Here is a 17,138-nt window from a genome sequence, read left to right as displayed (position 1 = left end):
TTTCAACTTTAATTGAGTAGCTTGGACCGCTTCCACGTTGGACCATTTTTGAGTTCTATATAAATCAGGTATTATTATATATCAGATCTTTTCCAAATGATCAGCCCAGATGATTATTTTATCTTATTGGTAACACTTTATAATATAAATCATTAACAAACATTATATAACGCTTAACAGATAATTCGTTAATATATATTCACATAGCTAGAAATATGAGATAATGTTTACTAAACATTACCTAATGATTAACATATGATTATTTAATGTAAATCGAAATGCTTACAAATGTCAGTAAACTTTCAGTTCATATGATCTTCAGTTGTTGGTCTTTGTTTGTTTTGGTAGACCTCTATTTACACATCTTAACAAATAATCTATTGATTATCTAAATCTAAAGTGGAAACTATTTATCATTTGCAAATGTTTATAAATGTTTGCTAATCATTAGTACCTTTATGAGCAGTCATCTCGATGGCAAAAAGTGTCCCGAAAGACCTGAATTTACCCTATTCACACATCTTTACTAATCATTTATGAATCATTTGTTCATGTTTTTGCAGTAGCCAATCTAAAGTTGAAACTATTCATCATTTGTAAATGTTTATAAACAATTACTAATCATTTAGTATCTTTATGGGCATTGGACTTTTAGCGAATGTAACAAGGTTTGTGTAAAGGGTGGCTGGTTAAGTTTAGCTAAATGCATGCTAAAGACATAACAGATTGCAATTTTGATGGGGAAAAAAAATTGTATTGCCTCAACACTCACATTAGTACACTACTCTTCAGTATATCATTAAACAGGATATTCCTTGAATCCTAAATGAACATGGGAAAACAAATAATTTTTTAAAAGAAAATACTTCATTTATCAAAACAATAAAATATAAACAGATTGAACCGTGTTCCCTTATAATAATCAAATTGAGCCCTGTACACTGTTGACCCTTTAAACAACCCTTAAACCTACCCATACCAACAAACCTGTCCCTAACCTTACCCATATCACACCTCAACAGCTGCAAAAGTGTTGTGCATGAACACAAGCTTTTAATCATTTTATAACATCTGTTCAAATCATTTGTAGATTTACAGTAAGTGCTTGATCATATGAATTAAAAGTGTAATGACATTTGTAAGCATTTTAACTTACATGAAATAAAGATTTGTTAAACATTATGTAATGTTTAATAAGTTTTATTAACAAGCACATTACCTCACGTTTCTAACTCTTTGAATATATATTAACTAATGATCCAATAAGCATTCAATGATGTTTGTTAATGATTTATTAATGAAAGTTAATATAAAGTGTTACCATTTTATTTTATTTGTTTTTATTTATTTATTAGTTTTTTTATTCTGTTTTTTTTTGTTTTTTTCTTTACTTTTTTATTACATTTTAACTGCATACATTTACACGTATATTTTCCTGTTATGTGTATATATTTACACATATATGCACATAACAGGAACAACAAAAAAATATATATTTTATTATTATTTTTTAACTCTGATCAGCACATAATATCCACTTTTGCATTGTTTAATATCCACTTGCACATACAAATGAATTTGGTGTTGTAGATTGGTAGTTGAACTTTCATTCTTAAAAAAAAACAAAAAAACATTTAAAACTTCATTCTCAAAAAAGCTTTTATTTGAATTTTATTTTGGATTTATTTATTTGTTTATTGTTTTTTCAATATTTGTTTAGTTAAGTTTCACATTTTTAGTTTGTTTACTTTTTATTTTAGTTTTTTTAACTTAAGGTTGCTAGTTTACACACTAAACTAATTTTTTTGACAGCCTTATATTTCTCAGCACAGTCTAGTGTTACTAAGACTAATATTTTAGTTTTCAGTTAGTCTTGGAGTTTTAAAACCCTTTTAATTCAGTTTTCCAGAGGTTTTTAGTGTTTATCTTTATTTCGTTTAAAAATATATACATTTAATTTGCGTTAACAATAACAATGGTTCCTAATGGTTCTTCACACTTAACCCTCTTGTTCTTTTCTCACTTGTCTGATTAGATAATCCTAAATCAACATCTGGTGTTGAGAGCACGTGTTCACGTGAAAGGCAGTGTGAAACGCTAAGCTTTTTATTTGAACCTTGTTTGCATAACAGGGAGCAGGTTTTATCTTTCCAAGCACTGAAAAAATGTAATGCTTCCACCCTGTGCAGAGCACGGCTGACATTTTTACAATTAGCTAGGAGCCCAGCAGACGCGAGTTTAGAGCATGTTGATGAGCGGCAATAAATTACGTGCGAATGTGCGGAGTGTTTATCACTCGCCATTTTCACCATTATTGCTTCAGAGAGAAGCTATCTTTGTTCTTGTGTGGAGAGGGGATGTGTACTCATCTCTCTGATGCTCATACAGAAATGTCGGGAATAGTCTGGAAGCTGGATTTGATAAGCGGCTGAAATTCCACATCTCCCTCCTATTGGTTTCTTCTTTATGTGTGATTTCACAGCCCATATAGTCGAGGGCTCTGGTATGTCCTGCTTCCAGAGTGGCTCATTTGGAATGGCGCTCATCTGCTCCTCGTCTGATATCCGGCCTGTTCCAGACTTTATGGATGTGAAATATAGGTGGTGTAGGACAGGGAGCCTCTCCTCTCCAGGCGCTTTGGGCGCAGGACGGCAAGTTTCCAAACGAGAGGCAGGAATGTTACTGTGAGTTGTCTTCAGAACTTTGATGTCTGAAGAACGGTGGGCTTTCTGTGGGATTCTCTTTCCATTGGCCTCTCATGTTACCGTTGCGCTTCGGAGGGCCGCTGGCAGAATGGATTTATATGCCCCTTTTAAAAACGGGAACAACTTTTTCCCACTGTACAATAGCCTGCATGTACAGCAGATCTCTCATAAAGTGACTGCGCACATTTTAAAGGGATAGTTCACCTAAAAATGATAATTCTGTCATCATTTACTCACCCTCATGTCATTCCAAACTAGGACAAAAAATGCATTTGTAAAGCCAAAAAAGCAACAGAAAAGCACCATAAAAGTGGTCCATAAGATGAGCCAAATGCCTAAAACTACTTGGCAAGTAACAAATCATTCAGACTTGTTTAGTGAACAGGATCAAACAACTCCTTTGAGTCTGAAGAATGATTCATATATGAATTCAACATCGCTGCTTCTCCCAGGGAGTTATAAGCTGGATGACATCATTTTCAGTGAATAACAGCTTAGATTTCATTATTAAAAGTAACTTAGACTTTTATGATACTTTCATGTTTTGGGGTTCTTTTTGAAAGCTTCAGTCTCCATTCATTGTAATATGGAAAAGAGCGACCAGCACATTCTTACATTTTTCCTTTGTTTTCCAAAAAAGAAAAGTCATATACATTTAAGACACTTTATTTATTGAGACTTTAAAAGTCATACGGATTTGAGTGTCATAAGTAAAGGCCCATTCATACCTAGAACTGTAACAGTAACAACATAGAGAAATAATATTGTGGGAGTCACTTCCAGAAAGTTTTTTTTAGCTGATAAATGATCAGTGTTGGGAGTAACGCATTACAAAAGTAATAATATTACAGTATATTACTTTTTGCTGTAACGCCGTATTACTAATAAAATTTGGGTAATATTATTACTCGTTACAATCTCAGTAACGCAAGTTACAACAACATATTTTAAATCAAAATTAATTGGTGAATTTACCAACACCGTAAAACAGCATAGGAGAAAAAATTCAGCGGGTAAAATAGTTTGTCTATTTCCTGTTGCTGGAATTAGATGGTTGAGATGACTGCAGAGACGGATTCTACATTTGTGAGATGGACACACTCCTGTTAAGCTATTTTCAGTTCATCGGAGAAAAGGATAAGAATGCATAGTCAGGTGCAATATGTGCGACACCAAACTCTCAACATGGAGAAATAGCACGAGTAAAACCTGGAAACACCTGGACTGTGCCACTAGCACTGAGCTATCGGAGAGAGCTGCGGGGTCGGAGAAGAGAAAAAATACGAAATTAAGTTTAACTAAAAATAAAATCAGTTTTTATTAAATCATAGTGTATATATAAAATTAATATGTGAAATATTTGACTTAAATAGCCTAATTAACAGATTAACAAAACGAAAGGAAAAGACAGAGATATGGTGAGTTTGGTAGGCTATTTTTGTGGCGTGGCGCTCTACGAAAGTCCACGGAAAGGAAATCGAGATGACAGAAATAAAAGTAAACACATTGCAGTTTCGAATGATCTGTATGACCAAAAATTACTTTTTTTTTTTGTTTGTTTCTGCTGTTCGAATCGCGCCGGCGCCTCATGCACACACATCGTTAAGTAAGCCTGGTTTACATCATAAATAATAGTTTAGCATTCAAATGCATCACAAATATGGACACATTTAATTGGATTAATGCCGACTGAGAGAGGTGGGCTGCGCGAGAACGCCGTTTGCTTTCAGTTTCGCATTGAATTAGCCTAATTCGTTTTGGCCTGTTTAGCAACTTATACATTTTCATTCTTGTTTTCTTCTAAAACCGTTCAAAATAGCCTATAGGCTAGGTAATGTGTTTATTGTTTGTACATTATAACATTTTGCTTTATTTACCGGTGTTATTATGTATGTAATAATACAGTTTGTGCTTATCTGTGTTTAACCTAAACGACAACGTAACATTAATGAAGACCTACATACCGGTATCTAAATATGATTTTATAATTTTATGCTTTATAGACCTACCACATTACCCTCCACTGGATGTAGAATGAGCAGCAATAAACAACATTTTGGCATTTTATAATACTTCTGTGGATATTTTGGTGAAAGTAACTCGAAAGTAGTGTAACGCATTACAATTCAGAGACAGTAATATTGTAATGTAACTAATTACTTTCAAAAGACAGTAACAAAAGACAGTTCTTGGAAGTAACTTGCCCAACACTGTAAATGATTATGACATTGACAGCCAATTAGAATCCATCCGACTTGAGCATTTAAAACAGCGGACGACATAACTGCAGTGTGTGCTTATTATAAACAGAACGTTATGGTACATTTATAGTAATCATTCTTGGTGTAAACATGCCTTAAATAATGACAGAACTGTCATATTTTGGTGAACTATCCCTTTAAACCGCAATAAAGAGTTTCCCCTCCGTCTCTCCTCCTTAGCGGCTGTAATAATTGTTTAGTCTAGGATGAGAAGTGTCACAACCTCACCGCCGTGAGTCATCCATAAATTTTAATTCCTCCATTTAGCTCTGATCCTATGGCATTAGCATTCTGACGAGAAAGCAGCTCGGACTCTTTTGATGTCAACAGCCTGTAAAGTTTTGTAATAAATAAAACAAAGAGCAAGATTTGTGTTTCCATTCACTCAGCCGAGCTTTGAATGGCTCAGAAACCCATCTGTTGGACAGTCGGGAAAAAGCCCACCGGTATTGGTGGCTGAGCCCGAGTGAAAGAGATTGTGTCTGTGTGTACACCTGCAGAGTGTTTGATTGCGTTTCAGATTGTGGGCCTGTTTATAGTGCTGCTAAAGACGCAGTGAGCGGTTCCTCGTCGTCAGTGGTTAATGGAGGACTAAATGGGCTGTGTCTTCAGCAGAATGTCTCATAGAGATGAGGTGGCAGAGAAAACAAATGATGAAATGCCGATCAAAGGCCAGCAGGGGGCCAGGACTGATGCTCTTGGAGTGGACCGTGGATGAGCTTTGGTGGGAAGCTGTGCCGGACCATGGGAAAAACCCACCAATCGACCAGATGAGAGCTTAAGCCTGGGCTTCATCTCTCCCCAGTAAAAACATGAGATGATCAGGTCTAATAGCATACATTGCTACGCCCATCTCACAAACTCTTGAACTGAATGTTCTCAGAATCAATGACACGTATGCTTATTTGAACCTTGGCTTAGTGGTTGGCACAAATAGATTGAGCCGTGGTGCTCATGTGGGAAATACATGTTCGAATCCTGTTCCTAACTATCAATAAAATAAGCCAACAAGGCTCTTGGGGATTAATTCACCAGTGAGTTGTATTATTATTGTGCAATTTTTTTTTTCTAGCTTACGAACCACCTGCAGTCCAACTTAACCAGACATTTATATAATGCTGCGTCTCAAGTGTTTAAATTAAATTACAGTTTTCTGGCCAAACACGGTTTCTTCCTATGCAAATGAAGTTTATTATAGATTCGCATCACTCACACGCTTAACCCTATAAAGCCTACTTTATTATATATCATATGTAAATTTATAAGGCCTCTAAATGATCTGTGTGATCAAAAAAACCTGTAAACAGTCTGCTACATTCCATCTACCCTCTGATTGACATTTTTTTAGTAAGTAGAAACCCTTTTAGTATAATTTAAAAAATGTCCCTCTTTAGGCCATGGTCCATGTGTCTTTTTGCTTTGAAATCTTTAATTATTTTTAAGTAAACATAAGAATAGCTTTTGTATTGTAATATTCTAAGATCAACACTTACTAGCCTGAAGCAACTTAGGTTTACTTCATTATCTATACATCATTTTTTAGAAATATCATGAGTATCAAATTTGATACGTTAGACTTTTGAGGAATGTTTATTTGTACATCCCTCAATCATCAGTATCGCATTATATATTTTGCCCCTAAATTAAAACTACAGAGCTTTGATCATAAAACTAAGCATTTAGCAATCATTTTACTAAGATATATTATTGGGAGATATAGAGTGACAACTGATATTTCTACGCATTTGATGTAAGTAGCCTGCTAAACTGATCTCAAAGAGCTCATTGAATTAAATAACAAGCTATAAGAATTTTATCTTACTTTTTTGACCATAAAAATATCAGAAACTGCCCCAAATTGCATATTTTGCAATTATTGCTCAGTTTGGGTCTCTAAATAAAATTTCTTTCTCGAGTTTGAGCTCCATTTTCTCCTACATGTTATATGAGCTACAGTACAAAACCCTGATATGTTAAATATGATACCATTTTTAAATAATTTATTTTGTCTAGAAATCAAATAAACATATTTCAGTTTATATGTTTCTTATGTCAGGCTCTACAGGGTTATAATGACATTTTATTAAAAATGCACATTATATTTAGTCATTAGCAGATGCACAAATGAGGAACATAATAAGCATTTTAGCATACAACAGCCAACAATATTGAATTCTTTAGTAAATCAGTTAAGAATCCTTTAGTGAATTGGGTGTTAAAACAACACTGTGCATGCAAATAAGCAACTGCACAAGTTGTCGCAATTCAATCTTAGTGAATCCCTCCCTCAGTGTCTTTGCTACAGGGACCGACTGAATGTAGTTAATGCTTGCTTTCTACGCTCCATGTCCATGAGTGATAGGCTGTCAGATTCTCTGTACTTCAGCTTGAAGCCTTCCATGTTATCCTTGTTGGATGCCCCCCCCGTGAGAGCCAGGTCGATAGAGGTGCTTGGCCCTGTCAATCCATCACCCCCCTCTCTGTCCGCAAATTGGCCTCAGCGGCATGGAGCTCATCTCTTGGGGAAAGAGCCACTGTTTAGCCGAGGCAGTGAAGGAAATGAAAATGCAATCAGGGAAACCATTAAAGCGGCTTAGAAAAATGAGTCCTCACTGTCCTTTGACAAAGTCCTCCGTTCGTCTTCCTCCGCTGCCTTTTAGTCCGCACCGAGATATTTAGCTTTGACACATTCCACATTCCGCCTTTTTTCCATTCGTTTGAATCCAACAGTGAACTGATGAATGCGTCCTGCAAAGTCGCGCATGTCGAGGTTTATCGATTGAGCTTACTAATGCCTTCGCTGAGTGGTGGCATGTTATCTAAAGCAAGGGGGAGTGATGTGGGGGTGTCACCTGGGGTCCCGGGACAGCGCTACTTCTGATCTGAGGTTCTCAACGACAGAGATTGACTACTTCCAGGTTGGGGGGCTAGACTATATATAATTCAGCCCATCAGTGATTCGGCCGTCTCACTCTATCTCATTAGAAAAATAATGTTGTAATTGACTGTTGTTACAAAAGATAGTCGGATATTTATCTTTGAGCCGTCTGTTTGGTGATGGGCAGCCGGGCCTTTATCACAATCCTGTCTCCCCCGGCGTGATTCATGGTCTTGGTCTGGCAGCACAAAAGCAGATGCTGCTTATTTACTCAGAGACTGTAATGGCACACACAACACCGGTAATTACCCTTTTGATTGCAATTTATTGGCCACAGGAGAGGATGAGTTATACGCTTTGTACCGTAGAGGCATCTGCATCCGAATCCATCAAAAGTCCAAGCTTACTTGGACAATATATTGAACAATTTCCTGGCTGAATAATGTCCTCCTTATTGAGCCTTATACAAGCTTGTCATCAATCATCAAAACAAATTTAATTTAACCCTGATTTATTACCGGTCCAAACGCCTTTGGGAATTTACATGCATGCGCTGGGTAACACACTACAGCCGTACAGTATGTTCCATTATAGATAAGAGATCGTTTTCCAAAGATTTCCCAACTTGATAAGACATTCCACATATAAAAACCTCAAAAAGGGCTTCTTAAATGGATGAATACAGCACTGGCCATGATAGAATGACTTTACTTTTCACCATTCGCAATGATTTGACTGTCATCCCTGCAGATGTGATGGCATAAACTCACTAACGTGGCTCGTTTCCTAACTAACTGCACTCATTTCCTGTGCTTTGGCCAGCTCAACTACATTTTCACATTAGCACATGATGAACTATTCCTTAAGATGTTAAGTCAGAGTCTGGGTTTTTGTCAAGGTTCTGTAAGATGATTGGATTTGTTTCAGGCCTGTCCTATTTATTGACTGTGAGGCTTTCCGACTGTTAGCAATAAGCCTGAACCATTTAAGACACATAAAAAAAATCATTTAAAAAATGTATGGACATCACTGTGGATAATAAGACTTTTCTTTTTACAAAATAAATAAATAAATAAATACATATTTTTATACATTTATATATAAACACTACTGCTCAAAAGTTTGGGGTAAGATTATTTTTTTTTAAGAAATTAATACTTTTATTCACCAACAATGCATTAAATTGATGAAAAGTGACAGTAAAGACTTTTGCAATGTTGCAATATATATATATATATAATTTTTTTTTTATAGAAATAAACTTTATATAAATCAAAGAGTCCTGAAAAAAAAAGTAATGGTTTCCACAAAAATATTAAGCAGGACAACTGTTTTCAGCACTGATAATAATTGATAAGAAATGTTTCTTGAGCACAAAATCAGGATATTAGAATGATTTCCAAAGGATCATGTGACGCTGAAGACTGGGATAGTGTCTGCTAAAAATTCCGCTTTGCATCACAGGAATAAATTGCAATTTAAAATAATTAAAATAGAAAGAGTTATTTCAAACTGTAATATTATTTCACAATATTATTGTTTTTACTTCTCTCAAAAACAACCCCAAACTATTGAACAGTAGTGTATAATTTTTATTTATTTATGTGTGTTTTAAATAAAGAAAAATATCTGGACACTTCTTGGTTATCAAACATTACTAAACCGTTTGCAGATGCTCCTTGGTTTAATATTTTGCATTTAATTCAGAATCATGCTTTAAGTCTAAGTAATATTTAAGTCTAAATTAAACACCATTATGTACAACCTTTATAGTATAAGTTATGACTGAGTTGAGATCAAATGATATTTGATACATAACACTTATCAAAGTCTGTTCTATCTGAGATGAAGAAGCTCATATAGATACAACAGGGTGCCTGAGACAATTAGCTGGTGTTATTTGATCCAGCCAGATACTGATTAATCAGGGTGAGGAATGCGCACACATCTGTGCGTGTGTGGTGTCCACGCCTCTCGTGAGTGGGCTGGGGTGCTGGGGGTTTGGGTTCAGAGGGAATAGGCTGTCAGCTGTGAGAAATATGTCATGGTTGTTGTGTCCCATGCAGCACATCTGGTGCTCATTGGCAGGATGCTGGATAGAGCATCAGCCCCGACAACCAGGTGGATCTGCCAATTCTCAACCCGCTTCTGTCCCTGCGAGGGTCTCCCTGCACCCCTCCTCACAACACTCTCACTATTCTTGTTTTCTTTCACTCTGCGTCCCTCTAGAGCCATGACTCTCAGTCGTAGTTATTTTATTTGGTCCTGTTGAAAGAGCTTCAGGGATTATGACAGACATGTTCTATAAGACTTCCTAACATCCGGTTGAGGAGAGCAGCATCTGCCTGTAACATCTGACTGCCAACTCACAGACAGTCCTGCAGGATACATTTCCTTTTTTATAAATGATTAATTTAAGGCCATTATGGCCTGTATGCACTTAACATGGTTGGGCAAAATTCTGTTAACTGCATGTAAAAAAGAATTGAAGGCTTCTTTTATCATTCATTCATTTACCATTCAGGAATTTGGATTCACTTGGCCACCCCATACAGGATGTTGAATGGAAATGACAGGAAGAAAAAAAGTACTGACCTGTAATTCAAATGCTTTCTCAAAACAGAAGAGTTTCGTTAGTCTAACAGAACAAACCACTGGGACAAACCATTACATTAATAATATTGACTAATTATGCTGATTTATATATTTACTGATGTGCTTTTCACTGTACTTTTTTAGCTTATTAGAAATTTCCAGTGTTATTATTAACCAAAACTAAAACTATAAAAAAAAAGAAAAAATAATAATAATAATAATAAAAATGATTAATTGAAATAAAACTGAATTTATAATAAAATATTAATATTAGATAAATAACTTACTTTTTTTTTAATTGAACATTTTTAATTCCAAGAAAAATTAAAATTTGAAAATAATTAACTAAAATAATATAAGTTTAAGATGAAGTACTAAAATTACTAAAACTAAAATAAATATAAATAAAAGTTAACTAGAAGTATTTAAAAATAAATAATAAATTCAATTCGAATTTATTTGTATAGCGCTTTTCATAATACACATCGTTTCAAAACAGCTTTACAGAAAATGCATGTCTACATTACAATTTAGAGTGATTTGTTATCAGAAGTGAATGTGTCCAAGTAATGTTAATTTCATAAATGAACGTTTCAAGATAATAGAATCATACAATTAGCTAACATGAATTAATTTTAGGCAGATGCACATTAAAGCGATTATTACAAGTGTGATCATAATGATTACATTATTAGATTAGAGAAATTTTGGCAGCTGTGCATGTTGATTCAAGTTGGCGTCATCTGGGGTCCTTGCAGGGGTCAGCAGCATCTCTTCAAAGGTGTTGGGACATCTGAAGTCTTTCTATGAGGCTGGATCCACACTGGAGCTGGCGTAATCTCTAGTTACCTCGAGATGGGCATCCCGGGATAGGAACCAAAATGCAAATGGAAAAGAATTAGCGTAGCTGCTGTTCATAACGTTTCAAGCAAAAAATATGTTTGTGACTTTTATCTGATATAACTGGGAACAAGGGTATGAGATTCATTATGTGAATGCTTGGCTGAAGAAATGTGTCTTTTAATCTAGATCTAAACAGAGAGAGTGTGTTTGAGCCCTGGACATTATCAGGAAGACTATTCCGGACTTAGATATCCTAGGTACTACTAAAAGTACTGAGTTTCGTGACTTTAAAGAGCGAGATGGATTGTAGGGAATAAGAATGTTAGTTAAATATACAGGAGCTAAACCATTTAGTTCCTTATAGGTCAGTAGCAATAATTTGAAATCAATACAGAACTTAATGGGTAACCAGTGTAGGGATGATAAAACTGGGGTAATATGATCATATTTTTTTGACCTGGTGGGAACTCTAGCAGCTGCATTTTGGACTAACTGTAGCTTGTTTATTGAAGATGCAGGACAACCAGCTAGTAGTGCATTACAGTAATCCAGTCTAGAGGTCATGAATGCGTGAACTAGCTTTTCTGTGTCAGAAACGGATAACATATTCTGTAGTTTAGCAATGTTTCTGAGGTGGAAGAAGGCTGTTTTTGTAACATATGAAATATGATTTTCGAAAGATAAGTTGGTGTCTAATATAACACCCAGGTCTTTAACTGCAGATGATGACATAACAGTACATCCCTCTAGTTGCAAATTGTATTCTAATAGATTCTGTGTGCAGGTTTTTGGTCCAAAAAGTAATACTTCAGTCTTATCTGAATTTAATAGAAGAAAATTACTGGTCATCCAATGTTTTATATCTTTCTGTCAACTTGGATAGTTTAGAAATTTCATCTGGTCGTGATGAAATATATAATTGAGTATCATCGGCATAGCAGTGGAAACTAATTCCATGTTTTCAAATAATGTTGCCAAGTGGCAGCATGTATATTGAAAATAACAGAGGGCCTAACACGGATCCTTGCTTCACCCCATAATTCACTGATGTTAACTTGGATTTTTCACCATTTAAGTAGACAAAATTGTAATGGTCTACTAATTATCCCATTAAAATCCACCGTAATGCCTGTCCCTGAATACCAGTATAATTCTGTAGATGGCCTAAGAGTATGTCATGGTCTATAGTGTCAAACGTAGCACTAAGATCAAGTAAAACTAGTATTGAGACACATCCTTGGTCAGAAGCTAGAAGTAAGTCATTTGTAATTTTAACAAGCGCAGTTTTTGTGCTATGATGAGGCTTGAATCCTGACTGAAATTTTTCATAGATGTCATTTTTTTGCAGGAAGGAGTACACTTGAGTGGACACTACTTTTTCTAATATTTTAGACATAATTGGAAGATTTGAAATGGGTCTGTAATTTGCCAATTAATTTGGATCTAGTTGCGGTTTCTTCATGAAAGGCTTAATAAATGCCAGCTTAAACAGTTTTGGAATATGACTTAGCGATAGAGATGAATTAATAATATTGAGAAGAGGCTCTTCTGCTATAGGTAACAACTCTTTCAATAATTTAGTGGGAATGTGATCTAGTAAACATGTTGTTGGTTTAGATGTAATGATTAGTTTATTTAGTTCTTCTTGTCCTATAGTTGTATAAAGCACTGTAATTGTTCTTTAGGAGCAGTAACAGAGGCTGGATCAAAACGCAGTCAAAGGTTGTACATTTACAATTGTATTTCTAATAGTTTCGATTTTCTCTGTAATGAAATTCATAAAGCCATTACTTCTAAACTGTGATGGAATATTCAGTTCAGGTGATGTCTGTTTATTTTTTAGTCTGGCGACTGTATTAAATAAATACCTTGGACATACCTCTTCGTTTTGTACAAAAAAATTTGTTTAAATTAAATTAAAATAAAAACAGAAAAAGAAAAATATAATCTAATTAAAATATGATATATACTCTAATAGTAAATAAATAGTATATAAATCATGCAAAAAATAATATTGGACATTTCTCTTAGATATATTTGGCAAGGTCAGTTGTGTCAAAACCATTAACAGAGCCATTAAAATGAAAGCAGATTTGAATTTTGCCATATAGCAGCACACAATTTCCCCAGTATTTTTTATTTTTTTTTGATAACTTTATAAAAATATGTATTTTTATATGTAAGTGCCATTTCAAAAATTTAATTGAATGATGCTAAAGGATAATTCCTATGCAAAATGTAATATTTTATTTTAAAATAAACTAATAACAAATACATTTCAATTAATAAATTTTTTTTTTCTTGCTTCCATGCTTATGGACTTATACTGGACTTATGGACAAACTTTGTATTTTTGTTGAAGTCTCTTCTCTGCTGTTCTGTCTGTGTACTTGATGACTTTTCAGAGCAAAACAGGATATCAGTTACACCTGAGTTTTGAGACATTATTTCAGCACACTGTGTCCGCACACTTGATTTATTGCTAATTCTTTACATATCGGCCCATAACGTGGCCAATTGGCAATGTAAATCCCACTCACTGGCTGGAGGAAATGCAAGCCTGAAAACGTTGACCTAATAACATTAGATAAACAGAGAGCTGGAAGGAGCCAAACAAAACAGAGGGAGCAGAAAGTGTCCTGTCAGTCTCGGGTTTCTGATAGTAAGTGTTATTTAAAAAGCAGCTGATGTGGGTTATGTTGTCCCACTCAAAGCCATCTGTTTCCTTACCTCAACTTGGATAGTTTAGAAATTTCATCTGGTCGTGATGAAATATATAATTGAGTATCATCGGCATAGCAGTGGAAACTAATTCCATGTTTTCAAATAATGTTGCCAAGTGGCAGCATGTATATTGAAAATAACAGAGGGCCTAACACGGATCCTTGCTTCACCCCATAATTCACTGATGTTAACTTGGATTTTTCACCATTTAAGTAGACAAAATTGTAATGGTCTACTAATTATCCCATTAAAATCCACCGTAATGCCTGTCCCTGAATACCAGTATAATTCTGTAGATGGCCTAAGAGTATGTCATGGTCTATAGTGTCAAACGTAGCACTAAGATCAAGTAAAACTAGTATTGAGACACATCCTTGGTCAGAAGCTAGAAGTAAGTCATTTGTAATTTTAACAAGCGCAGTTTTTGTGCTATGATGAGGCTTGAATCCTGACTGAAATTTTTCATAGATGTCATTTTTTTGCAGGAAGGAGTACACTTGAGTGGACACTACTTTTTCTAATATTTTAGACATAATTGGAAGATTTGAAATGGGTCTGTAATTTGCCAATTAATTTGGATCTAGTTGCGGTTTCTTCATGAAAGGCTTAATAAATGCCAGCTTAAACAGTTTTGGAATATGACTTAGCGATAGAGATGAATTAATAATATTGAGAAGAGGCTCTTCTGCTATAGGTAACAACTCTTTCAATAATTTAGTGGGAATGTGATCTAGTAAACATGTTGTTGGTTTAGATGTAATGATTAGTTTATTTAGTTCTTCTTGTCCTATAGTTGTATAAAGCACTGTAATTGTTCTTTAGGAGCAGTAACAGAGGCTGGATCAAAACGCAGTCAAAGGTTGTACATTTACAATTGTATTTCTAATAGTTTCGATTTTCTCTGTAATGAAATTCATAAAGCCATTACTTCTAAACTGTGATGGAATATTCAGTTCAGGTGATGTCTGTTTATTTTTTAGTCTGGCGACTGTATTAAATAAATACCTTGGACATACCTCTTCGTTTTGTACAAAAAAATTTGTTTAAATTAAATTAAAATAAAAACAGAAAAAGAAAAATATAATCTAATTAAAATATGATATATACTCTAATAGTAAATAAATAGTATATAAATCATGCAAAAAATAATATTGGACATTTCTCTTAGATATATTTGGCAAGGTCAGTTGTGTCAAAACCATTAACAGAGCCATTAAAATGAAAGCAGATTTGAATTTTGCCATATAGCAGCACACAATTTCCCCAGTATTTTTTATTTTTTTTTGATAACTTTATAAAAATATGTATTTTTATATGTAAGTGCCATTTCAAAAATTTAATTGAATGATGCTAAAGGATAATTCCTATGCAAAATGTAATATTTTATTTTAAAATAAACTAATAACAAATACATTTCAATTAATAAATTTTTTTTTTCTTGCTTCCATGCTTATGGACTTATACTGGACTTATGGACAAACTTTGTATTTTTGTTGAAGTCTCTTCTCTGCTGTTCTGTCTGTGTACTTGATGACTTTTCAGAGCAAAACAGGATATCAGTTACACCTGAGTTTTGAGACATTATTTCAGCACACTGTGTCCGCACACTTGATTTATTGCTAATTCTTTACATATCGGCCCATAACGTGGCCAATTGGCAATGTAAATCCCACTCACTGGCTGGAGGAAATGCAAGCCTGAAAACGTTGACCTAATAACATTAGATAAACAGAGAGCTGGAAGGAGCCAAACAAAACAGAGGGAGCAGAAAGTGTCCTGTCAGTCTCGGGTTTCTGATAGTAAGTGTTATTTAAAAAGCAGCTGATGTGGGTTATGTTGTCCCACTCAAAGCCATCTGTTTCCTTACCTCACACAGGCTGCTCTTAGTGCCTTGAAACAGCTGTCAGAACAAGGACTGGACCCGGTGGATGGACCAATGAAGGTAGAAAATGGATCATGTGACATGTATGTACATACGGAGCCGTAAGTATGCCACACCATCCTTGTATAACACCTCCATTTTCAGATCACAAATGTAAATGACTGCCTACCAGAAGAAATCCATTATGTTTCGATGACGTTATATAAATGACAAAAGTGCAATCTGGGTAGCCATTACCTTTTATATAAACTGTTAGGAGATTCCCAAGATGATTTAACGAAATGGACATGATTTATTCTTTTTTCCATTTAAATATTTACAGATCATCATGTTAGCGGCCTTGAAATGCTTCCCATGTGTTGTTCCAAGCGGATTTAGCTTAATTTAAGCCAATATATGGGCCTGATTCTTGCATAAACCAGAATTAATTCAATGTTTTGAATGCTGTCCTGAAATATATGATGTAATATAAGTCCATTACAGAAATAAATAAGAGTTTATTTAAAAACAACTGCCACAATGCGAGTATACAGTGCCGGTTTAATGATTGATTGAGATCATTGTTAAAAGTTATGTAATGGGGTGAGGGACACAAAAATTTATCAGCTTTGCTCATGAATTTTAATTTTGTGATTTGACTGTCCTAATTGATTTGCATAAGGAAAGACCTTATCCGTCTGTTTACGTGACCACTTATAAAGTTGTCATTTTATGTAACCGGCTACAGTGTTTTTTCTCTGCACTGCAGCCAAACAAAACAAAACTTTTAAAGTGCCCCTATTTATGGCATTTCGAATATTGCCTTTCATACAGTGTAGCTGTATGTGAATGTAAACAATCTGCAATGTTGTAAAGCCAAAAGTGCAGGATACATAACGTTATTATCTCCCAAAAGAAAAAAATTGATTCTAAACAACCTAACGAGTCGTCAGTAATTCGAATCCCACTTCCGTGATGGCTACATGTCACTGGTCTAGCCCAGTGTGTTGTGATTGGCTAAACCGCCTCTAGTGCTAAATGTCTAAATGTCCCACCCTCACCTCAGCGGTTTGACATGTGCTCCGGTTGTATTGTAAACAAAGGTGTCGTTAATATCGCTTATCAGTTTGAGCCCGATTGAGAAGCAGAGAATATTATTGAAGAGGATCGTGCAGAACCTGTGCAAGCACGGCTTTTAATTGTAGGCCTATGTTTTTTGTTTGTTGTTGTCTCATACTTTTAGATACGCTGTTATTTGTAAATGCTACTGC

At 34.9% G+C, this 17,138-nt stretch overlaps 1 protein-coding gene across 3 annotated transcripts in view; it reads left to right on the top strand.

The window, feature by feature from the left end:
- Positions 1-17,138, top strand: part of stau2 (staufen double-stranded RNA binding protein 2) — a 163,524-nt gene that overhangs the window by 134,783 nt on the left and 11,603 nt on the right. For 2 of the 3 annotated variants that reach the window (XM_016446089.1, XM_016446088.1), the window contains exon 14: positions 15,883-15,989. In XM_016446089.1, the coding sequence (XP_016301575.1) occupies positions 15,883-15,989 (107 nt within the window). The remainder of the gene's footprint in view (positions 1-15,882; positions 15,990-17,138) is intronic. The other variant, XM_016446090.1, reaches the window with a different exon arrangement.

The sequence above is a fragment of the Sinocyclocheilus anshuiensis genome, unplaced genomic scaffold (genome assembly GCF_001515605.1).
Source record: "Sinocyclocheilus anshuiensis isolate Anshui unplaced genomic scaffold, SAMN03320099.WGS_v1.1 scaffold7, whole genome shotgun sequence".
In the NCBI taxonomy this organism is placed as follows: domain Eukaryota; kingdom Metazoa; phylum Chordata; class Actinopteri; order Cypriniformes; family Cyprinidae; genus Sinocyclocheilus; species Sinocyclocheilus anshuiensis.
The sequence above is the reverse complement of the archived record's forward strand: the minus strand, read 5'-3'. Positions and strand labels throughout refer to the sequence as shown.